The 26,119-nt window shown below is 43.9% G+C and overlaps 1 protein-coding gene across 1 annotated transcript in view; it reads right to left on the bottom strand.

Annotated features, from left to right (window-relative positions):
* Window positions 1–1,935: 1,935 nt before the first annotated feature.
* Window positions 1,936–26,119, bottom strand: part of PAPPA2 (pappalysin 2) — a 257,488-nt gene continuing 233,304 nt past the window's right edge. The window contains exons 21-22 of the mRNA XM_046680507.1: window positions 7,335–7,433; window positions 1,936–5,219 (exon numbers count right to left, since the gene is read on the bottom strand). Coding sequence (XP_046536463.1) covers window positions 5,145–5,219; window positions 7,335–7,433 — 174 coding nt within the window. The 3' untranslated portion in view covers window positions 1,936–5,144. The remainder of the gene's footprint in view (window positions 5,220–7,334; window positions 7,434–26,119) is intronic.

Below are 26,119 nucleotides of genomic sequence, written 5' to 3'. Positions count from 1 at the left end.
GATTCTCATCACCATCTCCTTTTTTTCTAAGCCAACCATTGGGCAACCTGAAATGTTAGGCATCCAGAATCAGAGGTCTTCCTGGGGTGACGTAAAAAGAGATGCCTGGAGCTATTTATAAGTGGAAAATCTTCTCATTGGCCTTCTCCCCATCCTGAGCCCCTCATCATCTCCTTGGCCTGAATCTAAGAGTAGTGAGTCTCTTAGCTGACGGGTGACTCATCATGTCGTTTAAGTTTGTCAGTCAATAGAAACCAGAGCTCCAAAGTCTCTCTCCAGGACGCTCCCTGGGGAAGCTATTAGGGAGAAGGCAGCCTTGCCAGATGTCTCAGTCCAGCCGGCCTAACTGGCATGTGCAGGGGCATCTGCTTATACTCAGGGCCTGGCATGAGCAGACGGCCCTGGAAGGGTGCTCTAGAAGGTTTGCTCTCAGTTCCTACCATCAGCTATTAAGAGAGTCACACGGAAACCAGTAAGGGCCTTGAAACATGGACAGGTAAAAAGACACTTAACTTTCCCATTTCAACTGGATCTGCTTCACCCTGCAACTGAACATCATGTAGTGGAAAGTACATCTCATTTGGGGACAGAAAACTCGGATTCTCATCCCAACCTGCACTTAGTTATATGAACTTAAAGTTTTCAATAACCTCTCTGATACTCAAGTTTCTTCATCTGTGAAATGGAAACAAAAAATGTTGCTCTGCTTCACCCATGGGTAGTAATAAAGCAGATGGAAGTACTTTGTAAACCATGACGAAAACAACAGGTAATATTATTTTTAGTCTCAAACGTTTATTTCTAGTCACAAACCTCTCTCCCAAGTTCCAAGCTCATACTTCTAACTATCCCACTGGCCTTCCCGAATGGCTTTCAGTGTGCTGAGATAACCGCCCAACCCTTCGGGCAGGCAGGTGGGGCCTGGCATGGCCAGAGACCCTGGCACGCTGCCCCCAGCTGCAGAGGCCTTCTCCAGTGCACTAAAAACTGTTCTACATGAAATGTCCAACCAGTTACCTTTCTGGCCCTTACATCGACCTTATCAAAAAGCAAATATGTGCCCTTTCTTCAAAAGCTTGCTCCTCTTAAGAGGCCTCCCTTTCCCATTGTGATAATCGTTATGGGTGTGTAGCCTTAATGCAGAGGTTATGACCTTTAACCTTTCTCTCCAGCCCTCCCCCTTCCCTTTCCCTATCCTATTAACCATCATTTTTCTTTTCCTTCTTACTTCTTGGTGTCTCACAAAACAGGCCCGGAGCTACTTCCAGGCATGAGACCTTAAGGAATTTTCTTCACCACACTGACACTTGGTGTCCACATCTGTGAAATGAGAATATGGAAGTTGGAGATCCCTTGCGAGGATTAAATAAGACTGTGTTGGCCAAATGCACGACACATGTTAGCTGGGTTCTACCTTCTAGCTAAGCTGGATGACCCAGTGATGTTCAAGATTGCCCAGCCTTTTCACATTCCTACCTCCGTACTGTCAGCCCTATTCTTCACTTCGCCTGAACTTTCCTCTCCTTCCTTCCCATTTTTGCCTATCAAGCTCATGTGCCTCCTTCACAGACCGTCCTTTAAATGCTACCTGCCTTTGGCATCCAGGAGTGACTCCTACCTCCTCTGAACTGTAAATGATTCCTGCACTCTATTTCACGACTCATGAGGCACTTGACATTACTACTGTGTACTCTGTTTTTGTATATGTCATCTCTTCTCATGAACTTTCCTGTGTATCTCCCTTACTCACAGCATTTAGTTAATAAATAGTTTTTAAGTGAATGAAAGGAATGGTCAATCAATGAAACAATGACGGACATCTGGACCTGGCACAAGCAAATGGAAGGTGACTTGGAAGTGGCAAAATGATTTAAACAAAGAACAAGACCCCAAAGACACTTCATATTTTGTGTGCTGATTTTTTAATGAACATCTTATAATCTTACAAAATCACTGGCTGTAGCTGTTTTACATTACAATACAGTAGATCAGCTCCTTTCACCGTGTTCCCAATCAAGCCATCCCCTTGGGGTGCTAACTGACGCACTCAATAGTGATCTCACAGAGTAGAGGAAGTGCCAAGTCCAATGCCTTGTCATGGAGGGAGGGAAAGCAGAGAATCCAGAGGAGCTCTTTACTTGGACATACAAGTTTGCCAGCTGCCCATTCTCCTCACTCTCTCCTCTAGTGTCTCTGGTTAGAGGCTGTCACACTAATCATCAGAGGCAGCTAGCCCTGTGTGACCTGGGCACCATAGCCCCTAGTGACTAGGAAAAAGAGGAAGCAGAGAAGTGATGTTGGAGCAAAGAAACAGACAGAAGAGCCTCTGGGAGAGGCCCTCCGGGACCCCATGGATGGGTGAGAGCAGCCGAATGCAGACCACCACGTGGAGCAAGTGTGAGCTGATATCCACTGGGGATCTGTAACCATGATGTGTCAATCCTTCAACTTTATTAGTGACCTGAGGAGCTCAAAACAATGGGCCCCAGGGACAAGGGCTGGAAGAACCTACTGTCTCTGCATGGCCAGAGCTGACTAAGGCTAAGCAGCCCACAGCCTGAGGGGCTTTCCAAACTCCGCAGGAACTGTTCTCTCGCCTTCCCAGGGCAGTGGCAAAGTGCAGATGTTGCCAACCCAGAATAAAATATTTTTACATGAAGTATGGAAGAGCAATGTTCTCACTGTTACCCCTGTGGAGAGACTGAGCACAGACCCCACTGGCATGAACCACAGGCTCCACATTCTTGGGGGGGAGCCTGTAGCCTTCCTGAGCTGGGTAATGCCCAGGGTAACCCTTCCACTGCCTCTGTCTTGGACGAGGCAGGATTCCCCTACACAGAGCTGGACACGCTTCCAGGAATCTGGATACTTTCCCCAAGAAAACAATTATACAACTTTTTCTTCATGGAGAATCTAAACTTTTCCACTGTCCTTTCCATACTGAAGCCTATCAGAATCCCAGAAATAAATACTTATTCTCATCTTAGGGGCACTAAATCTGAACCCAGATAAGGAATGGTAGGTATCCAGGCTTTCCTTTCTCTTATGGCTAGAAACATAGAGGACAAGAGTGTTTTTGCATGGGCAAACTCTGCTCTTTTCTTTCCCCAGTGACTCTGCCCCCTCATTTCATATCCCCACAGATAAATATGTATATATCCCCTTTTCCTTTTTATTCTTTTCCAGAATATTGTTCTTTCCTACACGAAGTTTGGCTCAAGAGAGTAGTGGGTAATATTTCCTCCTCCTCTTTGCAGAGCCATCGCTTCAGTGTTGATAGAACAGTAGAAAACCTGTGGTCAGAGCCAAAGAGTGGACGATGCAGACAGACCGAGGCTGCTCTCTCATTTTTGTCTGTTCTTCACTTCCACTAGAGAAGAAGCTTTGAGGGAGGCAAGCCTCCCAGCCCTTCCTGAGATGACAAACTGGGGTGTTGAACAAGAAAGCAGCTCCTTACTCTCTTTCCCCAAGGCCTAATCCAGAAATCACTACCACAACACAACGGCAATAGAGCACAGGCACAAAGAGAAAGCCTGGGACATAAACAGAGGCAGGGTGATGGGGTCATTCCACAGACAACCCATCTATTGAACAAGAAGGGATAACAAAATGGACCCTAAATGGTTGAAATTCCTCTCTCTCCCCACAGAGTGTCACCCTTGCTCCACGTGTTTCCAGAGCTTGCTCAAGTCGAACATCTCTGGGCCACAGATTGGATACATGGCGCTTGAATAGAATTTGCCTCAGATTCTGCATTGTTTAAAGGATCCCCCTTGGTCTGCTTTGGAGACTTGCAAAAAGGCTGAGTCTCTCCTTGATTCACTTCATCCTCCTGCCCTGGGCTCTGCCTCACCCCTGACCTCTCCCCTCTGTATGGCCTCCCTTGGCTCCTCCATCTCAGCCTGCTCTTCCATCTTCTCCCTCCTTTCTCCTGTGTCATTTCCATAACACTTTTTCGCCCCAGAAAATCAACAATCAGTCATGTGGCTGTGAATGATGCTTAGGCTTTGGAACTTAGAAGGAGTGAGACCACAGGCCAAGTATGAGGAATGCGTGAGTTCCTGTTATCTGGTGATCAGAGAATGAGCCCTAATACTAACTTGATCGATGGGCTGGCTGACAGCCACACTTGGAACAGGCACATATGGAAGTGTAGACAATCCCAGGTCTCACCAACTCCAACTAAGAGTTTTGAGAAGTGTAGAGAAGTGAATCTATTGTTTTTGGATGGATACTCAAGAACCACGTCTAGTTCTGGACCCATCACCAGTAGGTAGTCCCACCCAACTTTCCACGCCTCTTAGTATTGTCATTCCAACCCCCATCTCCTCAAAGTGGGCCCAGCTCCCAGCTCATAAAAAGATGATTAGCTGACATGTTAGCCTCAAGAACTCCATCTAATCTTCCCCTCTCTCCTTCTTCCACTTCCCTCTCAACCTGCCAATTCTCATCAATAGAAAGATGGCAGAAGAACTTGTCTTTCTGTCCTCAGATGCTCAGCATTCATTTTGGACATGAACTTCACAGCAGCATGTGTGGAACAATGGATAATTTTAGCTTAGTAGACAGCAAAAAATATAATATATATAATATATTTATATAATTATGTTTAAATACTTATAAAGAATTAATAACTAACTTCATTATTACTACGGGAGACTACACAAAAGAAAGGGAGAGAGCCAGTTTAGAGTAGATGAGCCCTGAAAGATGGCAATCCATTCAAAATGGGTATCAACAGAGAGTCCCTGGTAACTTCTCTTCTAGTATTTTGGTATTGGTTTACAAGTTAGGTGGAGCTGAATAGCTGGCAGAGTGGGGAGCAGGGTAAGAGTTGAGGATGGGGTTGGATAGAATATAAATGGGGGAGGAGGGTCCTTGTATATCTATCATATTTCTTCTTCCACTTTTAATCAACTGCCTCCTTGAAGAAACTTTTGCCTATGATCCTTCCCTACTTGGGCTACTCGATGCAATCACTGGCACCTATAAACATCCTCTCGTGTTTCTTATAGATCCTTCACATTCTTCCTTCTTCCCTCATTTCATGGTCTTTCTTCTTCATTAACCTCTTGTTTCCTTTTGGGGAAGCCTCTCTTTCTTACTGCCTCCAGGGCAGTGGAAGGAGGAGCTTGATCCCACAGTTACTGATTTTCTTCAGCCTTGGGGTCTCGGCAGGTGCATTCATCCAGGTCGCAGTCAGCAGCAAATGGAATGACCTAGCGGAAATCAAAGAGAAGTTGAAATAACCCATTTTTGTGCCAAACTTAAGACTCTTCAGCCAGCTTTCACTTCTCTCCCTTGGTCCCAGAGGAAGTGTGGGAACACGTGTTAATATTACAGAACTGAAATTAATACTCAGTACTTTCACTTACATACCATGTCTCCCTAGGCAAGGTAAACCATCCTTGCTTCACTTTCTTTATATATAAAGTGGGTGGACAACGGTAACTACCCCAGAGTGTAACAGTGTGGTTTAAATAAGAGGATGGATATAAAACACATTTCCAGGCACCTGTAACACTTGTTATTGCTACTTCTAATATTACCACTAATGTCTAAAGCTACCGTTGCAAATGTTTTCGTTGCTATTATCAACTGCACAAAAATCCCTACAAAGTAGGTAAAATGAATGTTAGCATTTTCTTTTTTCAAGAAAAGCCAAGAGAAGTTGGATGACTCAACTCAAGGTCATGACACTATCTGGAAAACCAAGACTCTATAGCCTAGCTCTATGACTCTGACCCCTTGGTGTTCTTGGGGCCATAGGAGCATCCTTGCCATCTTCATAAGCATGAGGTTTTGCCCTTCTTGAACCCAGGATAGACACTTTGGCTTGGTGAAACAACGCATCTCTCTACCCATTGTTTGTGGCTGGACTGCCCTCCTGCTATGTAATTATCCCTCCTCTATGCCAGAGATGGTCCAGCAAAAATTGCTCTCTTCCTGCTTGTGCTGCTACTAACAGATAAACATACTTTTTGAATGTCTGTAACTAGCTTCAGAGAGAACCGGGCATTCGGGAGACATGATACAAAAATGGCAAACATTCTACCCTTTGGGCATGACAATCAAATGAGGTAAAAATATATAGGCATATGAGAAAATTGTTCAAGTACACTGAAGAGACGGGCTTGGTGATCGGGCAAGTGGGCTGGAGAACGGGTGGCGTTGTTTGGGGAAACTTCCCAGCATATTTTCACATATGAAGTAAAATGTGACTTGGGAATCAACAGGGGGGTGAAGTGCATTTTCAATACTGATTCTTGTGTACACTGGCCACAGGCACTGAAATCTATTAAAGACAAACCCTAGATTTGCTGAGTGGGAGATGGAGATGGGGAGAGAATTGCTTGCTTTCTTCTGAAGTGGTCCTGTCTTCCAGTGTAGAGATGGGACCCTTGACAAGTTACCTTCTGCAGGTGAGACTAGGAACTAGTTGGCATGATTTCTGACCTGTCATCCAAGCTCTTGATCTGTTTCCCTTGGTTTGTAATTTATTGGTTTTTAGAGCAAAAGAGGGCCAAATTGAACAGTGATACAATGAGCCGCTGAGCGCTCTGCACTAAATAAGTTAATTCACGTAAGTGGTGAAAATAGTGCCTGGCACATAGCTAGCATTCAGTAAATATTAGTCATTAGGGGCTGTAGGATTCAGCTCTGTGTAGAGGTGATCATGTAGGTGTGACTTTATTGTGGACACATGTACAAGGAAGGTAATACCATGTCCCCATTGGCCAACTAGCATCATATGTCTTCGGAGTACTTGGTTTTTTATCCATATTATTGCAAAATTTCAGCCTATTCAATTTGCAGGCTTAGCTTGAGCATATCTGTCAATTTAAGAGAGCCCAGAGCCCAGTTCAGAGAGTGCTCCAGGTAGCTTTTGGTGGCCACTCAACACATATCTGCAATATGATTACAATACACTTTATAGGATTGTTAACTTAATTATGAAGATCCATAATAACTGGACATCACTTGATTGGTAAGCTTGCCTCCCCAAGGGGTGGAGGCCATTATTCCCTGCCTACAAAAATGTTTCCTGGATGATGACGCAGGTGTGAATCTCCGAGTAGCAAAAGCCAGGGCTTTTCTGAAGGAGTCACAGGACTGACGATTAAAGAACTAGTATTTTCTAATAATCTATCCTAAAACCACTATCCTTAATCCTGTCACTGTAGAAGCTCCAATGTTTGTTCACTATAATCCCCACTTCTTGACTGTTGAATAAAAACCAATAATGATAGCTCATGAAGGAGAGCTAGCCAAAGCACCTGCCTTTACTCCTGGAGCTGCCGCCCCCTCCCCACACCCCCAGGTGCCTCACTTACCTTCTTGGAGGAGAGTGTGGACGAGCAGCAGTCTCCCCCATCGTAGTGGCAGTAGGCCCGATTGTTGATGGTATCACACCAACCGTCTGCTTGGAAAGGCTGGCAAGGAGGTGGGAGGTCAGTGTCTAAGCTTGGCTTCACTGTGCTTCACCCTATTCTCCCACTCACCCCCACACCAGCATAATCCGTGCACCTCAAGAGATAAGATGGGAGAGCACCAAGGGGCAGGGCACAAACTGACCCAACATTCGCAAGAAGTTGCAGTCTCAAGATAAGACCCTTGGATCTAAGGAATTGTCAAATTTCACCTGTAGCACCTACTGCTGGCCTACTCGAGGGTCCAGAATGGTTCATTTAAATTCCTTGATAAATTTTTTGCTTTCTTGTGATAATAGGTACATTCTTTAATTATTATAAATATTATTTATATTGTGTAGGTTACAAAATGTTTTCACACATTTTAACTCTGTTGATCATCAGGAGAAGTCTGTGTATCAGGAAAGGTTGGCTTTAAAAGTCCCATTTTATCAGTGAGTAAACAGAGATGTACAGAGGTGACAAAAATCGCTCCAGGTCACACAGTTGGAGCCCAGATGATCTTGGGATTAGAAGTCATCAATCTTGACTCTTTGCTGCTTGGGATTAAGGACCATAACCTCCACGACTTCTCCTGGTCCCTGTGCTTAGAGACCCTAGACCCTAGTAGTCTTGGGGTGCTGTGAAGACTCAAATGGTGTGTGACCAGAATGCAGTGGTCCTAGAGTTTGGGGCATGAGTGCTGGGACAGAAATAGTTCCACACGTACAGCCACCTCATGCACAGCAGCTAGACACAGAGCTAGGGCAGAGAAAGCTGAACGGTTTCCATCTACTCCTGTTACTGTCGCAAGTTAACAAAACAGGAAAGGGGCCCAGGCCAAACCAGAGTTAATGGAGTGTTTCAGCCCAAAAGGGAATGCATGATAAGAACACTAACAAGTGGTTAAAAAATAGTTCAGCAGCCCAATGCATTATTTCTCTAGAACCACTTTTGGAGGAAGACAGTGTCCGACAGCATCCTGGAGGGCACATCTGCCAGCCCACCTACTCAAGCACACTGGCTGCTCCCCATCCTGAGTGGATGCCCAGCTGTGAAGCCTCAGGAAAGATCTTGTGGTCAAACTCTTTGGGCCACAAGACAGTAGACTCCTGAGTTCTGAGGCCACCTTCCAGTTCACATTTTCAAATAACTTTCTCTCCCCCGACCCTCCTTAAATGTCAACTGTTCCCTATTTCACTATGCTTTGATGAGATAGATCACTAAACCAAAAAATGGACATTAAATAACTTTCAGCAATTGAGTTATATCAGAACGAGCTCATCCAAGTTATTACTTCAATGTTTTGATTTATTCTATGGGGTCCTGAGGTCATTTGCACATCGTTCCAGATGTATACCAGTTTGCCAACCACTGAAAGCTGCTACTTGTGGGGTGGAACTCAACAGCTGTCGCACAGCTGCACAGCAATATTAGTTGAGAGCAGTAAGTGAAAATGAATTGTGTTTTCAACACGGGCCTCACTGGGATAAAAGACAAAGATTCTGAGATGAGCATTTGTCTTTAACACTGGAGTCAGTTACTCTGGCTCAGGAGAATCTGGGATAACTATGCAATCAGGACTTGTGTTCACAACTGCAGCCAAATAATAGGAGTCAAAATACCATTAGCTGCATCCTTAACACCTATAGATGCTGTCGGGAGGACCGGATACTGAGATTCCCTCAGAGTTTTCTTTTTCTTCTTCAAGTGTTTGGAGTATATTTTCTTCATCTAACACTGCATCTGTTACTTTTTCTCCAACCCTGACTGACTCATTGGCAAAATTTAATCTGTTCCTTCTTTCTTTTTCATATAATTGTCTGTAAAAATCCAGAGAGCACCCAAAATACTTTTTCTACATATAAAAGCATGGTCTTCAGTATGGAGGATTAAAGGGAGATCCAAAGATCTTCCTTTTCATAAGAACAACTTAAACATTTGAATGAATTAATAGAGGACCCTGGGGAATCTGTCCTTCCAAAATCTTTCCCAAGCATGGCTTCTCATCTCAAGAACATTAGGGAAGATACGTTGAAAGAGCAAATATTGCCTAGGTGACCTTCTCTAGGTGTCACTGGACTTCTATTGCTATAGCCTGGATACGATTTCTAGAAGCTGCTTATTTTCTGCTCTTAAAGGGTCATCTGGGAAGAGAAGGGAATTTATAAAAAAAGAACAGAAATACAGAGAAAAGGTTGGAAAGACTCAAGTATTTAATTTACTATATACCTATTAGAATTAATTGCTCCTCCCCCAACCTGCCAAAAACAACTACTCCACCCTAAACAAACAGAGTCTCCTATGGCAACATGTGCCTGGGAAGCTTGACAGCTTGAGTCCAAAGTCACAATGGAAAAAATAGGAAGGGAAAAATGACTAATTGATCCAAACTTTTTAAAGCATCTGAAGACTGGGGTAGACCTGGAGATCTAAATCTTAACAATTGAAAGGTGTCAGACTGCGGACATCCCTCCTCCCTGCGGGAAAATTCCCCAGTTTCCTGGGGAGGGTACAAGGCTTGGTTTCTCTGCACAATGAGTCCATAGGTGCATTTTCCATACCCATACATTTATCCTGTAACATCAGAAAATGAAGTGGTCCACATAAGGGAAGTTTTTAAACGCCTGAAGCTTATTCCTTTAGGGGCCACTTTTTCATTTTCATTTTAATCATTTCAACAACAACAAAAAAACCTTTATAAAATTCCTGTTTCCCTGCCTTTTAATAACTTATAGACTACAAAGCCATCAACAGGAATATTTTTTATTTTCACCTTCAGAGCCACTCTCTGCATTGGGCTATTCACCCCTTTGCTAAATGAGCCCATGCACGCGCGTGCACACACACACACACACACTCTCTTTCATGAGTCAAGCTTCCTAGAATTATACCTAAATGAATACCTAAATCTGAGAGAGAGGCTGGCTTGCTCTTCTTATGACATATGAGCTTGATGATACCTATTTTAGTTGTTATAGGAAGGCTTTTCTTGCCAGCTAGCTGTGTTCCAGCAGATGAGGTGGCCATATAAATGGTTGTGCATAATGGATGAAATATGCTGAGGAAGGGCAGTCAGCCTATCCAACCTATACAACTTTGGAAACTTCTCAAAAGTAAAGATAATCTCTTCTTTATGTTATATTATCTAGTGATATTTTCTGTTTAAAGTTGTTCTAGGGAGTTAGGCATGGGGTTGGTTGCCCTGTCTGGTGTCTACGGATGCAGTCATTCCTTCAATAACTCCATACTCGTTATCCCAAACCTACATGTGCCAGGCATTGTTAGAGGGATGCAGAGATAAATAAAAATGGCTTCAGCCCTTGAGAGAACTCACCATAAGTAATTATTGCTTATGATGATGAGTGCTAGCATAGAGATGTGGACAGGAGAGAAGCACCTAATCCAGATTTGGGGGAGGGGACGGGAAGCCGCATGAGCTTTCAGTGGATGGCTTAGCCACATCCAGTTCCTGAAGAGAGCTTAGGACTGGATGATTCAGAGGGGAAGAGGAGCCTGTGCAGGGGAAGAAGAGGGTGAAAACCGAAAGGTGGGTGGTGCTAGACTGCTATCTCAGGCCCATCCTCAGGAAGAAGTCCATAAACTTTGACTGATTGGCTGATAATACCTCTATTACTTGAAGTAGATGAAGAATATTTTTCTTTTACAGCTTGCAACAGAACTCATGACCACAATGATGTTTTAGAAAGGTTAGTTTTGGACTTCAGAACTTCTGCTCTGCTAACCTACAGTTTGGCACCTCAGCCAAAAGTGACCATGTCTCTACAGGTAAGGCATGGGGCAGAAGCCTTATTTATCATCTTGAAGGGTGTTTCAGACCAGAGGATGCTCATCACACTTTTGCCTAATGCCTAATACTATTTTCTTTCTCCCACATCATTGCCCATCAAAACCTTCTAGTTATACGAATGACAAATCAGACCCACATGCATTTCTTCATATTGATCAGGCTGCATCAGGCCCAAAAGAAGTCCTTTTCCAGGGCAGCTGTGGCACCACACCCGGTGGAGTCCTTGCAGCAGATGGAAGCTCTACGTAAATTTCCACAAGTATGTGTGTCAATTTTCTCTTCTTTCCTAGCTCTCCAATGAATGGTGATCTCCAGCCTGATTCTCATTCTCCTTTCATCCCATGGATCTGCCTACTGTGTCCACACTGCTTGGGTTTCACTGCAAGGCCTCTCTTAGAATCTCAGGGGCAAAACTTGGGAGACCTTTGAGACCCCTTAGGGACCCTTGATGACCAGAACACTACTTGATTCTTTTAAAGGACCACAGATATATGAAATTCTAAGGCTGGATGGAGCCTTGAAGACTATTTAGTAAAATCCCCTCACTTTACAAATGATGAAATGGAGCTTTAAAAGGTGAAATGTCTTGTTTATAAGGTTAGTTAGTAGAAATCCTGGGAACAGAGCCTAAATTTCTTAATTCTTGATAAGATGTTCTTTTTACTATATCATGCTACCACTCTCTGATGACTTCATTAATCTTTTAATTTGGGGGAAAGCAAGGTAACTTAAACTCCTTTGGCACCTCTACAACAAAGGCCTAGGTGCAGGAGCATCAATCATGAAGTGAACACAGTAACCCAACAGAGAAACAAGAAAAAGGGTCTGATATATAATGTCAAGTCCCCTGGACCCCCACAACTTCACTTCTCCTTTTCTCAGTTGTGGGTCAAAGTTTATCCCAAATAAGCTACCTGGTACCATAGCTCCTTCTGGGCTCAGGCTTGTCGGCCCATATTTCCCTGGAGGCTGATTCCCCCAGGAGGAAGCAACACTATGCTCCCATCCCATCAGCAGATGCCCGAAACCCAGAAACATTTATTTCTGGGCCCCAGAATGGTAAAGCCAGGCATTTTTCTGCTCACGAAAGTCATCTGAGGAAAAGAGGAAATGAAGTTGTTCCACTCCCCCAGTGTTCACCCCTTGGGGTGGGAGGGTGCCGATGATCTCACGTTTGTGGGTTTGCAACAATCTTCCTGGAAAATGTAAAACTAAAATAGACAGATACCCTGAGATGGATCTTGAAGGAAGAGCTTCTCAGATAAACCTTCTTTGGAAAATCTCATCTGGCTTCCTGGACCCAGAGAGTTCTCCCTGCCCCTGTGCTACTGTCGCATATTTTATCCACATATGTATTACAGGACTTAACACTCTGAGTGTATCACCAAGGGCTCAGAGACTAAGCACCCTTGCAGTCCCTGCTACTAGCTCAGCGCCTGATGCCCAGCAGGTTCTCAACAAATAAACATGAGGGTGGCTAACCACATCTCCTTGGCATGCTTTATGACCAGCTCCCTCCTTTTCATTACTCTCTCCTACTAGGGGCAGAGTTTTGATATACCTTTATTTCTGAGAGAGAAGAGATAGTAGAATATACCCTCTGAAAGTTCTCTTTCTATAAACAATCCAAAAATGCTGGAGAGAATGTAACAATATCTTCTCAGTTCCACAGCTGGGATAATAAGAAAAGAAAGGAAATTATCTAGACGCCAAAAACAAAAAGAAGCTGAAAACCAGAGCAGAAATAAGGCCATGAAACCATCGCTGTCCTAGGAATGTTTGCAAATATCGGTAATCAAGTGATTGGGTTTCAACAGCTGATGGGGAATAGGGGCCTAGATCTTGGGCCTTTGCAAGGTGGAGCACTTTTAAGCCACGCTATTAGTATTTTAATAAGATGACTATGTTTGCAAGGGCTAATATGGAATGACACAGTCACATGGTGATGCTGCACTGGTAGCTTGGTTACTTGGAACCAAGAGATTTGCTCCTTCCTACCAGCCCTGAAGTCTACATGACTCAAATCTGGGCCTTGGCAAAGTCACTAATAACTAAGATATTAAGTCCCTGCTGTGTTACCAGCCAAGAGTTGAAAGTGCAAAGAATACTTCCTTGAAGGCCAAGGGTCTGCTCCACAAACAATAGATAGGCAAGATGTAATTGAAAGAAAAGCAATGAAGACACACATTCTATTGGAGGGGCAGAGGGAAGCAGCACCGTTTATCGGCCCCAAGAGAGAAGCATCAGGACTTGTGGTCTAGTCTTGTGTCTATGGTGCTTTACTTGGTCCATGTGAGGTCATATAGCTTCTGTGAAGGGCTTCACACCTCTGCCTGTGCAATCCACCAGACCCTCAGGAACGGAAAAGTAAATGTGTACCTTTACAGGGTGTGAAAGCCTGGTTACAACCAGCTTATCTATATCTGACACCAAAACCAAACCACAGTCTTAGAACGGAAATAATCAAGTAGTGCAAAAACTTAGCTCTTCTGAGAGAAGTAGTTGGGATAAATGGAGGCGAAAAAACAAACGCAAACAAAATACGGCCAATTGACTGCTTTCACTTGTAATATTTTCATCTGCTTCAAGGTACCCAGAACCTAACAGCTCCTGCCCAGGAAAATGATCAAAGCTGTATAGTACGGTGATTAAGAGCACGGGATATGGTGTTAGATCAACCTGTGCCCAGATCCCAGCTCTGCTCCTTACCAACTCCTAGAATCTGGGCAAGTTACTGGACTTCTTGAAGCAGCAGTATCCTCATTCACAAACGAGAATAACACCTACATCATAGGGTCATTGTAAGGAACCAATTAGCAAATGGAGGTAAAATACTTGGCATGGTACCTGGCCCACAGGAAGTGTTCAGTGAATGCTAGTTTTATGAAATTGCCAGGAACACTACCATTGCTTTTTGCCCCTGTGGGTTGGTGTCTGAGCTCCCCCCATGGAGACTTTGGTCAGAAAAACTTGAAGATGCTGCCACCAACACTTTAGAGTCAAAGCCGTGGATGCTCTCATGCCTGTGAGCCTCCTGCCCCATCCACTTCACCACAGATGCACCCATCTGAGTCACGAAGGAGAGAGAGTCAGGTGACAGGGGAAATGGGTCCGGAACTTGTAAAAACAAAGTGGGAAAGTCCTGACTGGCTTCTGGAAACTAAGGCTCTCCTCAAAACCATAGTGGTGACTTGGGTGCCTCAGCCTCTGAAAAACCCCAAACCATCACAGACACCTCTTCCCTGACGTGCGCCACAGGAAAACAGGAAGGTGAGAAGACTCTGTGACTTACTTTTCAGCCAAAAACAACCTTCTAGCAGCTCCTTTCATTTAGCTGCAAATAAGACCCAGTGGTACAGACTCTCCACCTCGCAAACATACACCAACCTGCTTCCCCACAAGGCTCTCCTCTTGGCCCAACATGGCCCGGGGGCTTCTCACTCACCCCAAGCAGATGGGGGGAGTTAGAGGCCCAGATGGCGAAGATGCGGCAGGGGAGTCTTCAGGCAGAGTCTGCATTTTTCTGCGCCAGAAAAACATCAGCTCTAAGTTAGAGCTCTGCTTCTCAAGAGATAGAGACAGGAGAAAATAGCCCTTCACAGGCCCTTGTCCCGCTATCCTAGGTGGCTTCAAAACAAAACGACATAGCCCTCCTGCAAATGTGTGTTCTGTTCCTCTGTGGAGAAACGCCACTGCGGTGCGCCACGGCCGCTGATGGCAGTGTGTCCTGGCCCTCACAGGAACCAGAGGCCTCATCAACAGAAGAAACTCTGTGCCTTTGGCCTCAGTACCCTCTACCTTTTACCAAAATTACATGAGACGGTGGCAGCACCGAGGGTTCCCCTCCCTGCCATCGCCTCCATTCCTTCCTCAGATCTCCATAATCACTCAAAAGGTCACTGTCCAGCCCCTCCGCATCAAATCCCAACTCCATGTCCTAAAGAAACAAACGTCCCCCACACCTTCTTTCTCCTCTTCTGTCAGTCTCACTCCATCTGCCATGCTTCCCCTCTTCTCTGGAGGAGCTAACCTCACATGGTCGGCTAGTCCAGACGTGATGCTAGTGATTCCCAGTCTTTTGCTGTCAAACTCTGATTTCACAGCAGTGTTGCCCTCCCTCCTTCCTGGACCATACAGCAACACTTCCCAGGATGCTGTCTGGTGACAGGGCAGCAGTCCTCCAGCTGGCCTGATTGCTGTGCTCCAGCAGTACTGATATCTGTGGTACAGCAAAGTCTGTGCTGGACTCCCAGCAAGAACTCACAATGCTACACCATCAGACCTCATTCCCATCTCCACTGGGAGGCTGGTGGGCCCATTAATTCTCAGGATTTTGTTTCTTGATTTCATGGCGTAAATGAGGTAGGGTGGCCCACAAACTCTCCTGACAGCCCTGCCGCATGGTACCTGAGTTTCTTCTTTTAAAAGGAATGGATTAACAATTGTTTGTTCGGGGAATTTCTGGCCTCCTTGCCAGCTAATTGGAGCCAGCCTACTGTGTTTTAAGGTCAGAGATAGAAACTATGAACACAAGAGGTTTAAACTGTGCAAGGGCCATAGGAGCAGGGACACTTCTGCTTTGCTCCTTTTCCACTCCTGTGTCCTTCCGTCAGCAATAAGGCCCCTGCATCGGCACAATGCCGAACACACCACAGTAGGTGCCCAATGAATATTTGGTGAGTGGCACTCGGGGAGCCCCTCCAGAATGAACTATAAACCGAGAACGCAAAATATTTTTTGCTTTCCATTCCTCTTGCCTTTTCTCCAAGAGAAGGTCCCTTTCCTCTGTCTTATTCCCCAGCCTCCCCAGGTATCTATTCTCGCTATCAGTTACTCTCTCTAAAACATCACCTGAAAACAGCTTAGCATGACCTTCCAGGTAAAGGTTCACTAACCGTCGATTCTTACAGAAGCAAACGTAAAGATTCAGAAGAAGGAAACCGAGAGTGGAATTTCAGGCCCCTGCAGGCACCTGGCTGAGCAGGTGGAGCCTTCCGCCTGGCCCTCACCTCTGTAGGTGGTCCCTCCCTCAGCTCCCCCTCTCTTGGCCCTCTGCTACCTGTCATGCCAGGACCACACCCCGCCTGATTGAAACCTTAGCCGTACACACTCTGTTCAAGAGCTCACATAGCTCTGGAAGGTAAAGGAGACAAAAGGATGGGAAGTAGGAAGAAGTCAGAAGAGGACAACCTGCAGCTGGGAGAAAGGGATGGAAAAGCACGTGACTCCTGGAAGAAGGCCCAGGGCAAACAGCAGGGGTCCTGCTCTGACCCGGAGCCTTCACTTCTGTCTGTCCCCGTCTCCTGGTTCCTTGGCCAGCCTGCAGTTCATGGGAGGTCGAGGCAAGCCTGGGCCGGCGGAGGGAATATTCCACCGCAGCCCCTGACACGCGTGCTCACCCCCCGTGCCCCTGCCACACGCACATGATGCCAGGCTGTTTGGCGTTTCTTGGCTCCCCAAGCCTGCCTGTGGAAGATGACTGGGAATGCAGACTGTGGGAGGAAACAACAATATTCATTGTTTGGATTAAATATTTTTCTTGGCCCTCCTGCTGTTTGCTGAGCGTCTTATTTTTTTTTTTATTTCCCATTCTCTCTCAATCCCTCCCCACTGCCTCCCTCCATCTCTCCCTCTCTCGTTTTCTCTCTCTCACTCTCTTCCTCAACAATCAAGCACACTGAGGGAAATTTTGAGGAGGAAGCAGAGACTTCTAGGGTGGAAAGAGGTGTTTAAGGAAACCAAAGTAACTGACAAAGCTGTTTGCCATTCCAACACGATACCACACCCAGCCCTTCACAAAGATGCTTTACTTTGGGATAAACTGAAATCTATATTTCTTTGAGTTTTCACATATGTTCACGGGATCTAACTCACAGCACTCGTCATCTCTCTCACTGTCTCTTTGACATATATGTAATATGTGTGTATACGTATGTATGTGTATATGTGCATATATACATATTCACACATATGCACAAATATGGTACATATGTGATATATATACTTTTCACGTATAAGATATATGTGTTCATAATAATTAATAATATGTAATATTTATATTATAGACATATAACTTTAAAATATGTGTTTTTATTTTATACACACACGTACATATACAATTTCTCTTGAAGCTCTAGGCATAAGGAGAGAACCTAAAGGTAAAAATATTTTTACAGACTACAGAACATTATGGAGAAGCAAGATACTATTTTTATTTTGTACATAGCATTTGCTGTGTGTAAGGCACTGTGCTACAAGGTTTGTGCACGCGATCTTATCGAACCCTCACGATAACCCAGTGAGGGAGGTATTATATCGCGCCCATTTTACAGACGAAAAAACCAAGGACTAGAGCCGTTAAGGAACCTGTCTGAAGAAAAGACATAGAGCTGCTGTCTAATGCCCAGGCCTAAAATGCCACAGCATTATTATCCTATAATAATGATAGGTCCCACTCCACTTCTCAGTACTGCACACCTGGTCCATCTCTCCCCAAAACTATGGGCGTGAAGCAGCCACTTTCTGTCTAAGGAAAAGTCAGCGTCACAGAAATCCATGAGAAGTGTATCATCCAGAATATTTAACCTCAAAACATATACTATGAGCCAGGCACATGACTAGTGGCTGGAATCTTGGGATATCCAATTAGCACATAGTTAGTGTGTGTACTATGTACAAGGCTCCACAGCAGGGTCTGCATGACAAAGTCTGTTAAAGAAGGTTTGGTGGCATTAGCACTGAATAAGGCAGAATCTGAACAGCATCTGAGATAATAGGGAAGAAGTCACAGGCCAAGGGAGGATTAATTCCCAAAGTAATTAATGGCACTGATAAGAGCTATGGAAGTTCAGAGCAGGAAAGGAGCTAGGGCATTTCTGGAAAGCTTTATGAACTATATGGGATTAGACTTAATCTTTGAGAATGGATAGGATTTGGGCTGAGAAATGGGGAGAAAAATCCCAGCAGGAGGGCAAGTACAAGCCAAGATTTCAAATAGAAAAAAAAAAGATATATCTGTAGCTTTCTGCCTCAAGTATTAATGGTCCAAGTTTGGAAGTAGGTCAAATCTCCATCCAGAGGAATCTAATTTTTTTTTTTTTAGCATAAGGAGAACACGTTAAAACTTGTGCTTCAAAATCTGGATCTGGGAACAGCATGGGGAATGTTCAGGAGAGAGATGGCAGGATCCAGAGCAGATAGAAGTTGATCTCAATTATATATGAACTGAGAACAGAGCTGGCTGTTCTAATACGGAATTGCACAAAGCAGACAGGAGGAGTTCGGTGAAGGAAAACCGTCAGGACTTGGTGAATGGACATATTTGGGTAAGACCGATGGGGATGAAGGTTTGTCTAGGACATTTTGACTATTCAAATCATGCTAAGCTTTTCTTAAAAAATTCTGCTCATGGAAAAAAATAACTAGAAAGAATCCTAACTAAATCTAAGGACTGAGCCACGGGAAATAGAGGCTGCCAGTCAGCAAACCATCCCACCTCACAGCGAGAAGCTCTACACATTTTCCTTTTCCATATAAACACAGGCCTAGAGGGCCCTAGCACATTTTCTCTCCTGCCCGATTCTACCAGGCTCTCCCCTCAACTTAGTCATGACAATTTTATCACCCCCAGTAATATCTAGGTCCAGCTGAGTTGAGGAATGGCAGGAGGGAGGTGCCATGTTTATTCTAGAATATTTTCTTGCCAACAGTCTTGTTTCTCTTAGCGTTAGTCTAATTTTTAGTTCCTGTGTCTATGAACAGCTCGATTTGTGTGGCTGATTATTGCGGTTCTCATCCTCAACCTGTCACGCCATCCTGGGTTGTCAGCCCGGCTGTTCTGTTCTCCGTTAACTGGTCAATCCATCCAGTCTTGCTTTCACCCATATGGAACCTATTCTCTGTGCAAGTGTCTTGTTTACATTCCCTTTATCTATGGGACGCTTGTCTGTGTATCTTATTCACTCATCCACTGATCGGCTGCATCTGTTTCATAACATGTTCTCTAGTCTCATTTCCTTGATCCTCGCTAAGCAGAGTGCATTGGCACACCTCCCCTTCCTCCTCTTCCTCTGGTTTTAAGCTTGCAAAGCCTAGGGAGTGTCCTAACAGGTGGCCAGCACCCCATGCTCATCTCTTAGCTGAGTTTTCTAAAAGTCCTGCATTCCTAGTTTATGGGCTGTTTATTTGCTTTTAATTTTCCTACCAGTTTCAGAACAGGGACTCTGGAATCAGCCGACCTGGGTTCACCTTCTAGTCCCACACTTGCTAACTCTGAGGCTTTGAAAAGCTGATCAAATTCTCAGCTCCTCAGTTTCCTCATCAGTAAAACAGGGATGACAATAATGGTAATAATTCCTGATAGTATGCAGCTGGCATACAATAAACAATCAATAATGTTATTAAGTATGTATACTATGTGACCAGGAGCTATTTTTTGTCGGTTTGTTTCCTGAGTGCAATAAGCCTAGATACTCTGGGCATCAATGGCTCCCTGTCTGTGAAGGTGGAGACTAGGCCTCCCAGAAGTGGCTACTGGACAACTTGGTCATTCTTCCTCCCTCTCAACTATAACCAGTAATCCTAGGGATCTTACCACTTACCTTGTCCAACTATGGGGACAGAATGACATGCCTTAAGGCAGGCAAAATACATAAGAAAAGTTACGTGAAATACTAATCATTTCTCTCACGTTCTATTGTTGATAGTTGAGGCGCAGCAGCAATGATGTGTCAAAGTTTGTCTTTTGTCCCCTGGTCTGCTTTTTTCCCATCATCCCCACCTCGATGTTGGACTCTGCTCCCCCTGACACCTCACATAACCAATGCATCCACCTCTACCATAGTATCTGAATATTCTCCTACTTCTCTGGACAGCAGCTGACACACTAAGGGGTCAGTGATGTCAGACATATATCTGCAGATACATATGTATCTGTAACTAAATAAAGGATAAAATATTAAGGCAAACATTTACTTTAATTGTGGAAAGTTGGAGACTTTGTGATCCACGTGGTGGGGACAAGTATTTGGGGGAGAAACAGGAGCATGCATAGCATCCCCAAAATTACACGGTGGAGGCAGACCTATTAAACAAAATTGGGAACCTAGTTCTGTGTATCAGGACATTGTCTGCCTGGGTAAAGTGAACATGAGCAAAACACATCTGTTATGGACTGAATTGTATACCGAAAAATGCACATGTTAAAGCCCCAGCTCCCAATATGATGGTATTTGGAGGTGGGGCCTTTGGGAAGTAATTAGGTTTAGAGGATATCATGAGGGTGGGGCCCTCATGACAAGATTACAGTCCTTATTAGAAGAGACACCAGAGCTTCTTCTCTTTCTCTGCCATGTGAAGACACAGCCAGAAGGTGGCCACCTGCACACCAGGAAGAGAGCCCTTACAAGAGACCTGAATCAGCCAGCACCTGGATCTGGGAATTCCCAGCCTCCAGAACTATGAGAAATAAATATCTGTTGTTTAAGCCAGTGTTTTATTATAGCAGCCGAAGTGGACTAACACACATGCCTTATTTAGTGAACTTATTAATTTAGCTATTTTTACTGATTTGTCAACCCAAAGAATTCGCTGAGATTCCGTCTAAAAAGTGGCAACATGAAAAGAAGGTAAGAGGAGGACAGGCAGGAAGCAGCTCTCAGAGGGAGCTAAAAGAAGTAAAAAGATCACTGGCTTCTGTTATTCAGTTACTGAGCCATTCTGGATGGGTCTGGCCCTTGGGCTGGGCACAGAGGGCATGAAACCAGGACAGGTGGGTACAGCCAACAAGCTGGGCCGGCTGCAGACACTCCTGACTCAGCTACAGTGTCATCAGGGTCATAAGTAGTTCCAAGGCCAAAGACCATTCCCAGAAATCTAACAGCATTGCAGACATGCACCACTAAATTTAATATTTTTCACATTAGAAAGACTTCAGTTGAATCTAATCTCATTTTTAATTAGTCCTCACATCACCTGGTGAGGTAGATTAATATGATTATCCATATTCCACTGATGGGGAAAATGAGACAAAGGGCCATGCCCCAAGGTCACTTGGGGAATGAGCAATAGAGGTGAAAATTAAACTTAAGTATTTTAAACTTCCAAACCAGCACACAAGGGAGAGGACACTGGGGAGCAGATTTCATCTCCACTTATTCAGGATCTTTCACATGTGGATAATGCATATTCAATTTACTACTTAGTTTCTCTAATTAAAAAATAAAACCCTAATTCCAGTTCTGAACGCCAATATTCCATATTCAATGAATATGGAATTTACCAAACAATATATGCCAGGAACAACCAGAGAAGAGAATAAAATGAGCATCACTTAGCCAAATGTGAATATTTATTAACTACTTATTGAATGTTTAATATTAAACTAGATTGTGGCAGGTGGGTATAAACACAGAAGAATGAAATATGTCCCCTGTTCTCTAGAAGCTGGTCTAACTGGACATTCAGAATAGGTACACCAACAAAAACACTTACAAATAAGCACACACTTCCAAGTGCTTAGGCAGGAACCGGGTCTTTTCTTTGTTCCCCACAGTAGACATTGAAGCATTACGTGTTGATAAATTGTTGGCTGAGCCTACTCAGAGCAAACTGAGATATTAGCGTGAGAGGCAAGCCCATGGTATCATCAGCCACCCCCACCTTCCAAACCAGTTAACTTCATCTTCAACCCCTCTCTTGTCATCACATCCAACATCCAAATATTCACTATTCTACTGCAGAAAATAGTTTTGTACTCAGCCTCTTTGCTCTCTTCTCTTTCCACTTCCTGAGTTCAGTGAGGTGGCTGTTATATTAGTTCAGGTAAGAGACGATGTTTCTGACTTCCATGGCCCAAATTTGCCACCATGATTTCCTCCCTAAAATATAAATCCCATCATCTTTTCTGTGACAGAGACACTTAATGCTCACCTGATATCTGTGTGTCCCACTTGTAGCGGGCTTGAGACCATGTGGCCACGCTCTGGTAAATGGGAAGGCAAGCAGAAATGATGCATTATGTCTGGTCCAAGGGACTCAAGATTTACTGGCTTCTCTCTCTCTCTTTCTTTTCTGCCTCTTTGGAGGCAGCCACGGAGACCACATTTTGAGAGGACAAAGGAATAAGATGGAAGAGATGAATGGATGCTCTAGAGAGTTATACCAGACTTTATGTGAATGAGAAATAAATCCTTTGTCATGTTAAATAACTGAGATTTCAGGGTTAATTTGTGACCACAGCCTATCTAAGTAAATTCATATTCTATTTATAAGCCTTCATTGGCTCAACAGTTGCTACAGGATAAAGTCCAAACTCCTTAGCTTGGCATACAAGAGCCTGAGTGATCTACTCCCAGCTTAACTCTTTAATTCCAAATCCTTCCACACTTCTTCAGGTTCTCAAAGATCAACTTCACTACATAGACTAATAATATTTTCTGTGATGTGTCACTGGTATTTCGGGGTTGTTTGTTATATGATATTATTGTAGCAATACTTGAATAATACAAAGATTGGTATCAGAATTGGGGTGCTGCCAAAACAAAAATCTAAAATATGTGGCATTGGTTCTAGAATGGTACACCAGGAAGCAAAGAAACTGTTTTAGGAAGCTGGAAAAATGAAACATCTCATTATGTAGTGGCAAAATATTTGACTAAATGTTTATCATAGTTGTGAGGGATATAATGTTAATTGTCATAACTTGTAGGTCAGAAAATTTACTTAACAGCCTATTGGCTTTGGGCAAAGACAATTTAAAGAAGAATATTACTAGGGTTAGTTAATGGTTACCACCTTCATTTGATAAGGTACTGCAGGAAGAGATGAGTTCAGAAAAGGCTGCTGCTTTGCCAGCAGAACTGACAGGGAATAGAGAGTACCAGAAATTCCAGGACTTGTAGTACTAGAAAATAAAGCTGTTTCTCATCTCCACCCAGTGAAAGATAAAACTTAGTAATGGTTTGTGTTAGAAAGGCTTTCTAAGACTCAAGTTAAGACTTAACTTCAGGCAAAGACAACATCAAGGAGTGGACCATTACACTATTTGTTAAGACTTTTAATTGGATTAAAGTGGCACCTAAGAGATCCTTGAGGCCGAACAAAATGACTCATAGAAAACAGACTAAGGACTTTGTCCCAGGGAAGTCTCATAAACTCAGAATACCTATCACTAAATCTATGGAGAGAGGCATGTCTTGAAAAGACTTGTTAGGATAGCTCTTGGAATATGGATATGACTGAAATTCAAGATATACAAAACCAATAAAGTTTAGGAGAGTTGAATTACCAAAAGTACCATCAGCTTGGATTTAAAGAGACTCACTGTAAGAGAACATAAAAAGATTTTTGGGTCCCCTACATTTTACCAGGAGAAAGCAGACTGAGAAAGCAATTTAGTTTCCAAGAGGAGAATGCTTTCCAAATGCTCTCTTTTTGTGACCCGAGAGGATAATGGAAAAGGAAGGACTTTCAAAAGAGCAGAGCCAACGAAGAACATGAAGAACAATGAAGAGCCTTGAAGAACAATGGCGTTGGAAGCTACCCCTGAGGAGTCATGAAAAGCTATTGAACAAGAAGTACTCCCTATTCTTAGAGGAGGGGTTTTTGCAACTTTTCTCAGAGGGATTTCAGAACTGTTGTGGACCCGCGACTGTTATGTGCCTCTCCTCACGTTCCTTGAAAGGGGATGTTTATTGCAGTTGTCTTGTTTCTGTTCTACTTTGTCCATCAGGTGTGTGGAAGATGGAGATTGTGATTTTAGTATATCAGACTCCAGATTATGAGAAGCTACTTTGTAACTGGAAGTAGGTCATGATGTTCAAGATTTCAAGCCTGATGTTATGACTGGATAAGACTTTTGGAGTGTCCAGGGATAAGATGGAGCGAATCTGAATATAACAAATGTTTGTGACTAAAAAGGCAGACTAGCAGATATTATTATATGTCCACAGTTCCTTTTACTCTCTCTTCCTTTGCCATGACTGCACTATACGCAGAGTATAATTCCCCCTCCTACTAATTTTGGGCCTAGCCATATGGCCTGCCTTGACCAATGGAACATGAGTGTGTATAACATATGCTACATTTGTCCAGAAGTTTTGAATGTCCTTGCCTGCCTTTGCTGGCCCTTTTGTACCCATGCTATCCACCGTGAGAAGAACATAACCCGAGTAGCTGCTGACCCTGAAACCCTGAAGCTAGGGTCCTTGAGTGAGAGACACGTGGAGTACACTTGAACCCAACCCACAACCTAAAGCAGAACCACTGAGTCAACCTGCAGATGCATGAGTGGGAAGTAAATTTTGTTATTAAAAGACATTGAGATTTGGGTATTATTTGTTATGCAGCATTAGCACAGAAAAATGTGATGAATTGCATTATGCCATTTCCTTCCACATCTTTGCCTTTCCATATGCTCCTATTTATCTTTCAAAATCTACTTCAAATGGCTGCCCCTCTATAACATCTTCTCCACGTGATCGGGACAAGTTATTTGCTTTATTCTCTGTGCTGCCATGTGACTTTGCTCATATCTTTGTATGATTACTCACTGGATAGCAATTTGATCTTTTACCTCTATTGCATACACTGTGTTGGGAACTCCTTTTTCATTTTTGTAATCTTGACACAGAGTAGGCATTCAGAAAATATTATTTTAAGTGAAGAAATGAATAAATGGACCTGAAGGAGTGACCATAGTTTGGTAACCATGGTGTAAGTTGGGAAAGGAGACTATGACCCTTCTGCAAATCCCGGCCATTGGGGGGAGCAGCAAGCTTTCAGATTAAGAAATGGTATGAAGCTCACACAAAAAAAGCTGGATGAGTTTATTTTTTCATGTGTTGGAATTTGGAGCCCTAGATTCTGTAGCTAAGCTGGAGAGGTGGGAAGATGCTTCCCATGCATGAAGTATTGTACATTCCTGGGTTAGAACATGTTTTCTTTGGGGGTTGTTGTGGTTTCTTTCCCTTTCTTTTTATTTTTTTCCAGCTTTGGAAGCGTCTAATGTTTGCAATAATAATAACAACAACAAAAATATGAGGCTGACCCAGTATGAATCAGGAGAGAATTTTTAAGGCAGTGGGTGTAGGGGGTGAGACGAGGGGGTGGGAGGCAGAGGTAGGGGAGAAGAAAGGAAAAACAGTTGCCAACAGCTTAACAGAAGAAAATGCCGTGCATGACACGTGGCTGGCACGGCAGGCAGCAGCATCTGTTCTCGATGAGGATCCCGGTGTGCGCTGCTGTGTGTGCACGTGCGTGTGCATGTGCATGTGTAAGGAACAGCCCGGCTCTGTGCTTCAGGAAGGCTGCTCGTGGCTCCAGTCCCCCTGGTCTGAAATGCTGCCCTCAGTGGCGGCCTCTCACCGTGGGTTAGATCTGCAGCCAACTTATTCTTGTGAAGTATGTTGCAGGCTAGAATGGGCTGTGGAAAACAAGCCCGAGAAAAGCCACAAGGGCCTCCTGACCCATTTGAATCTTTCTCCTGCCAAGTTCTCATTACTGATCTTAAATAGGAAGGAAAACAATGCATAAGGCTGAAGAGGCTATGGAGAATCTACTGGGGGAGCAAAGGGCTTACTTAGGAGCTCTGGGCTCAGGCTACTGAGACGAGGAAGAGGCAGTGAGTATGTTTTCAAAATAGGTGCATGGTTTTGAGGGTTTTCTTGATTTTGCTTTTTTTTCTAGTTTGGTTAAGCATTCAAAGGCTCATTTTTTTTCTCTCTTATTCTTGTTACTCTGGTCAATGAAATAGAGGAAGAATAAAGTGGAGAGTTCTTACCCTATATGGACGGTGTGCATCCTCTTAAGGGGAGCTTCTGAAGGAAGCTCACCCCATGCTGGCGGGCTGGAGATGGGATACTGCCAGCAAGCCTCACATCTGAGCTGCCGTCAGCCCCTT

This window comes from Equus quagga, chromosome 13 (assembly GCF_021613505.1).
Source record: "Equus quagga isolate Etosha38 chromosome 13, UCLA_HA_Equagga_1.0, whole genome shotgun sequence".
In the NCBI taxonomy this organism is placed as follows: domain Eukaryota; kingdom Metazoa; phylum Chordata; class Mammalia; order Perissodactyla; family Equidae; genus Equus; species Equus quagga.
The sequence above is the reverse complement of the archived record's forward strand: the minus strand, read 5'-3'. Positions and strand labels throughout refer to the sequence as shown.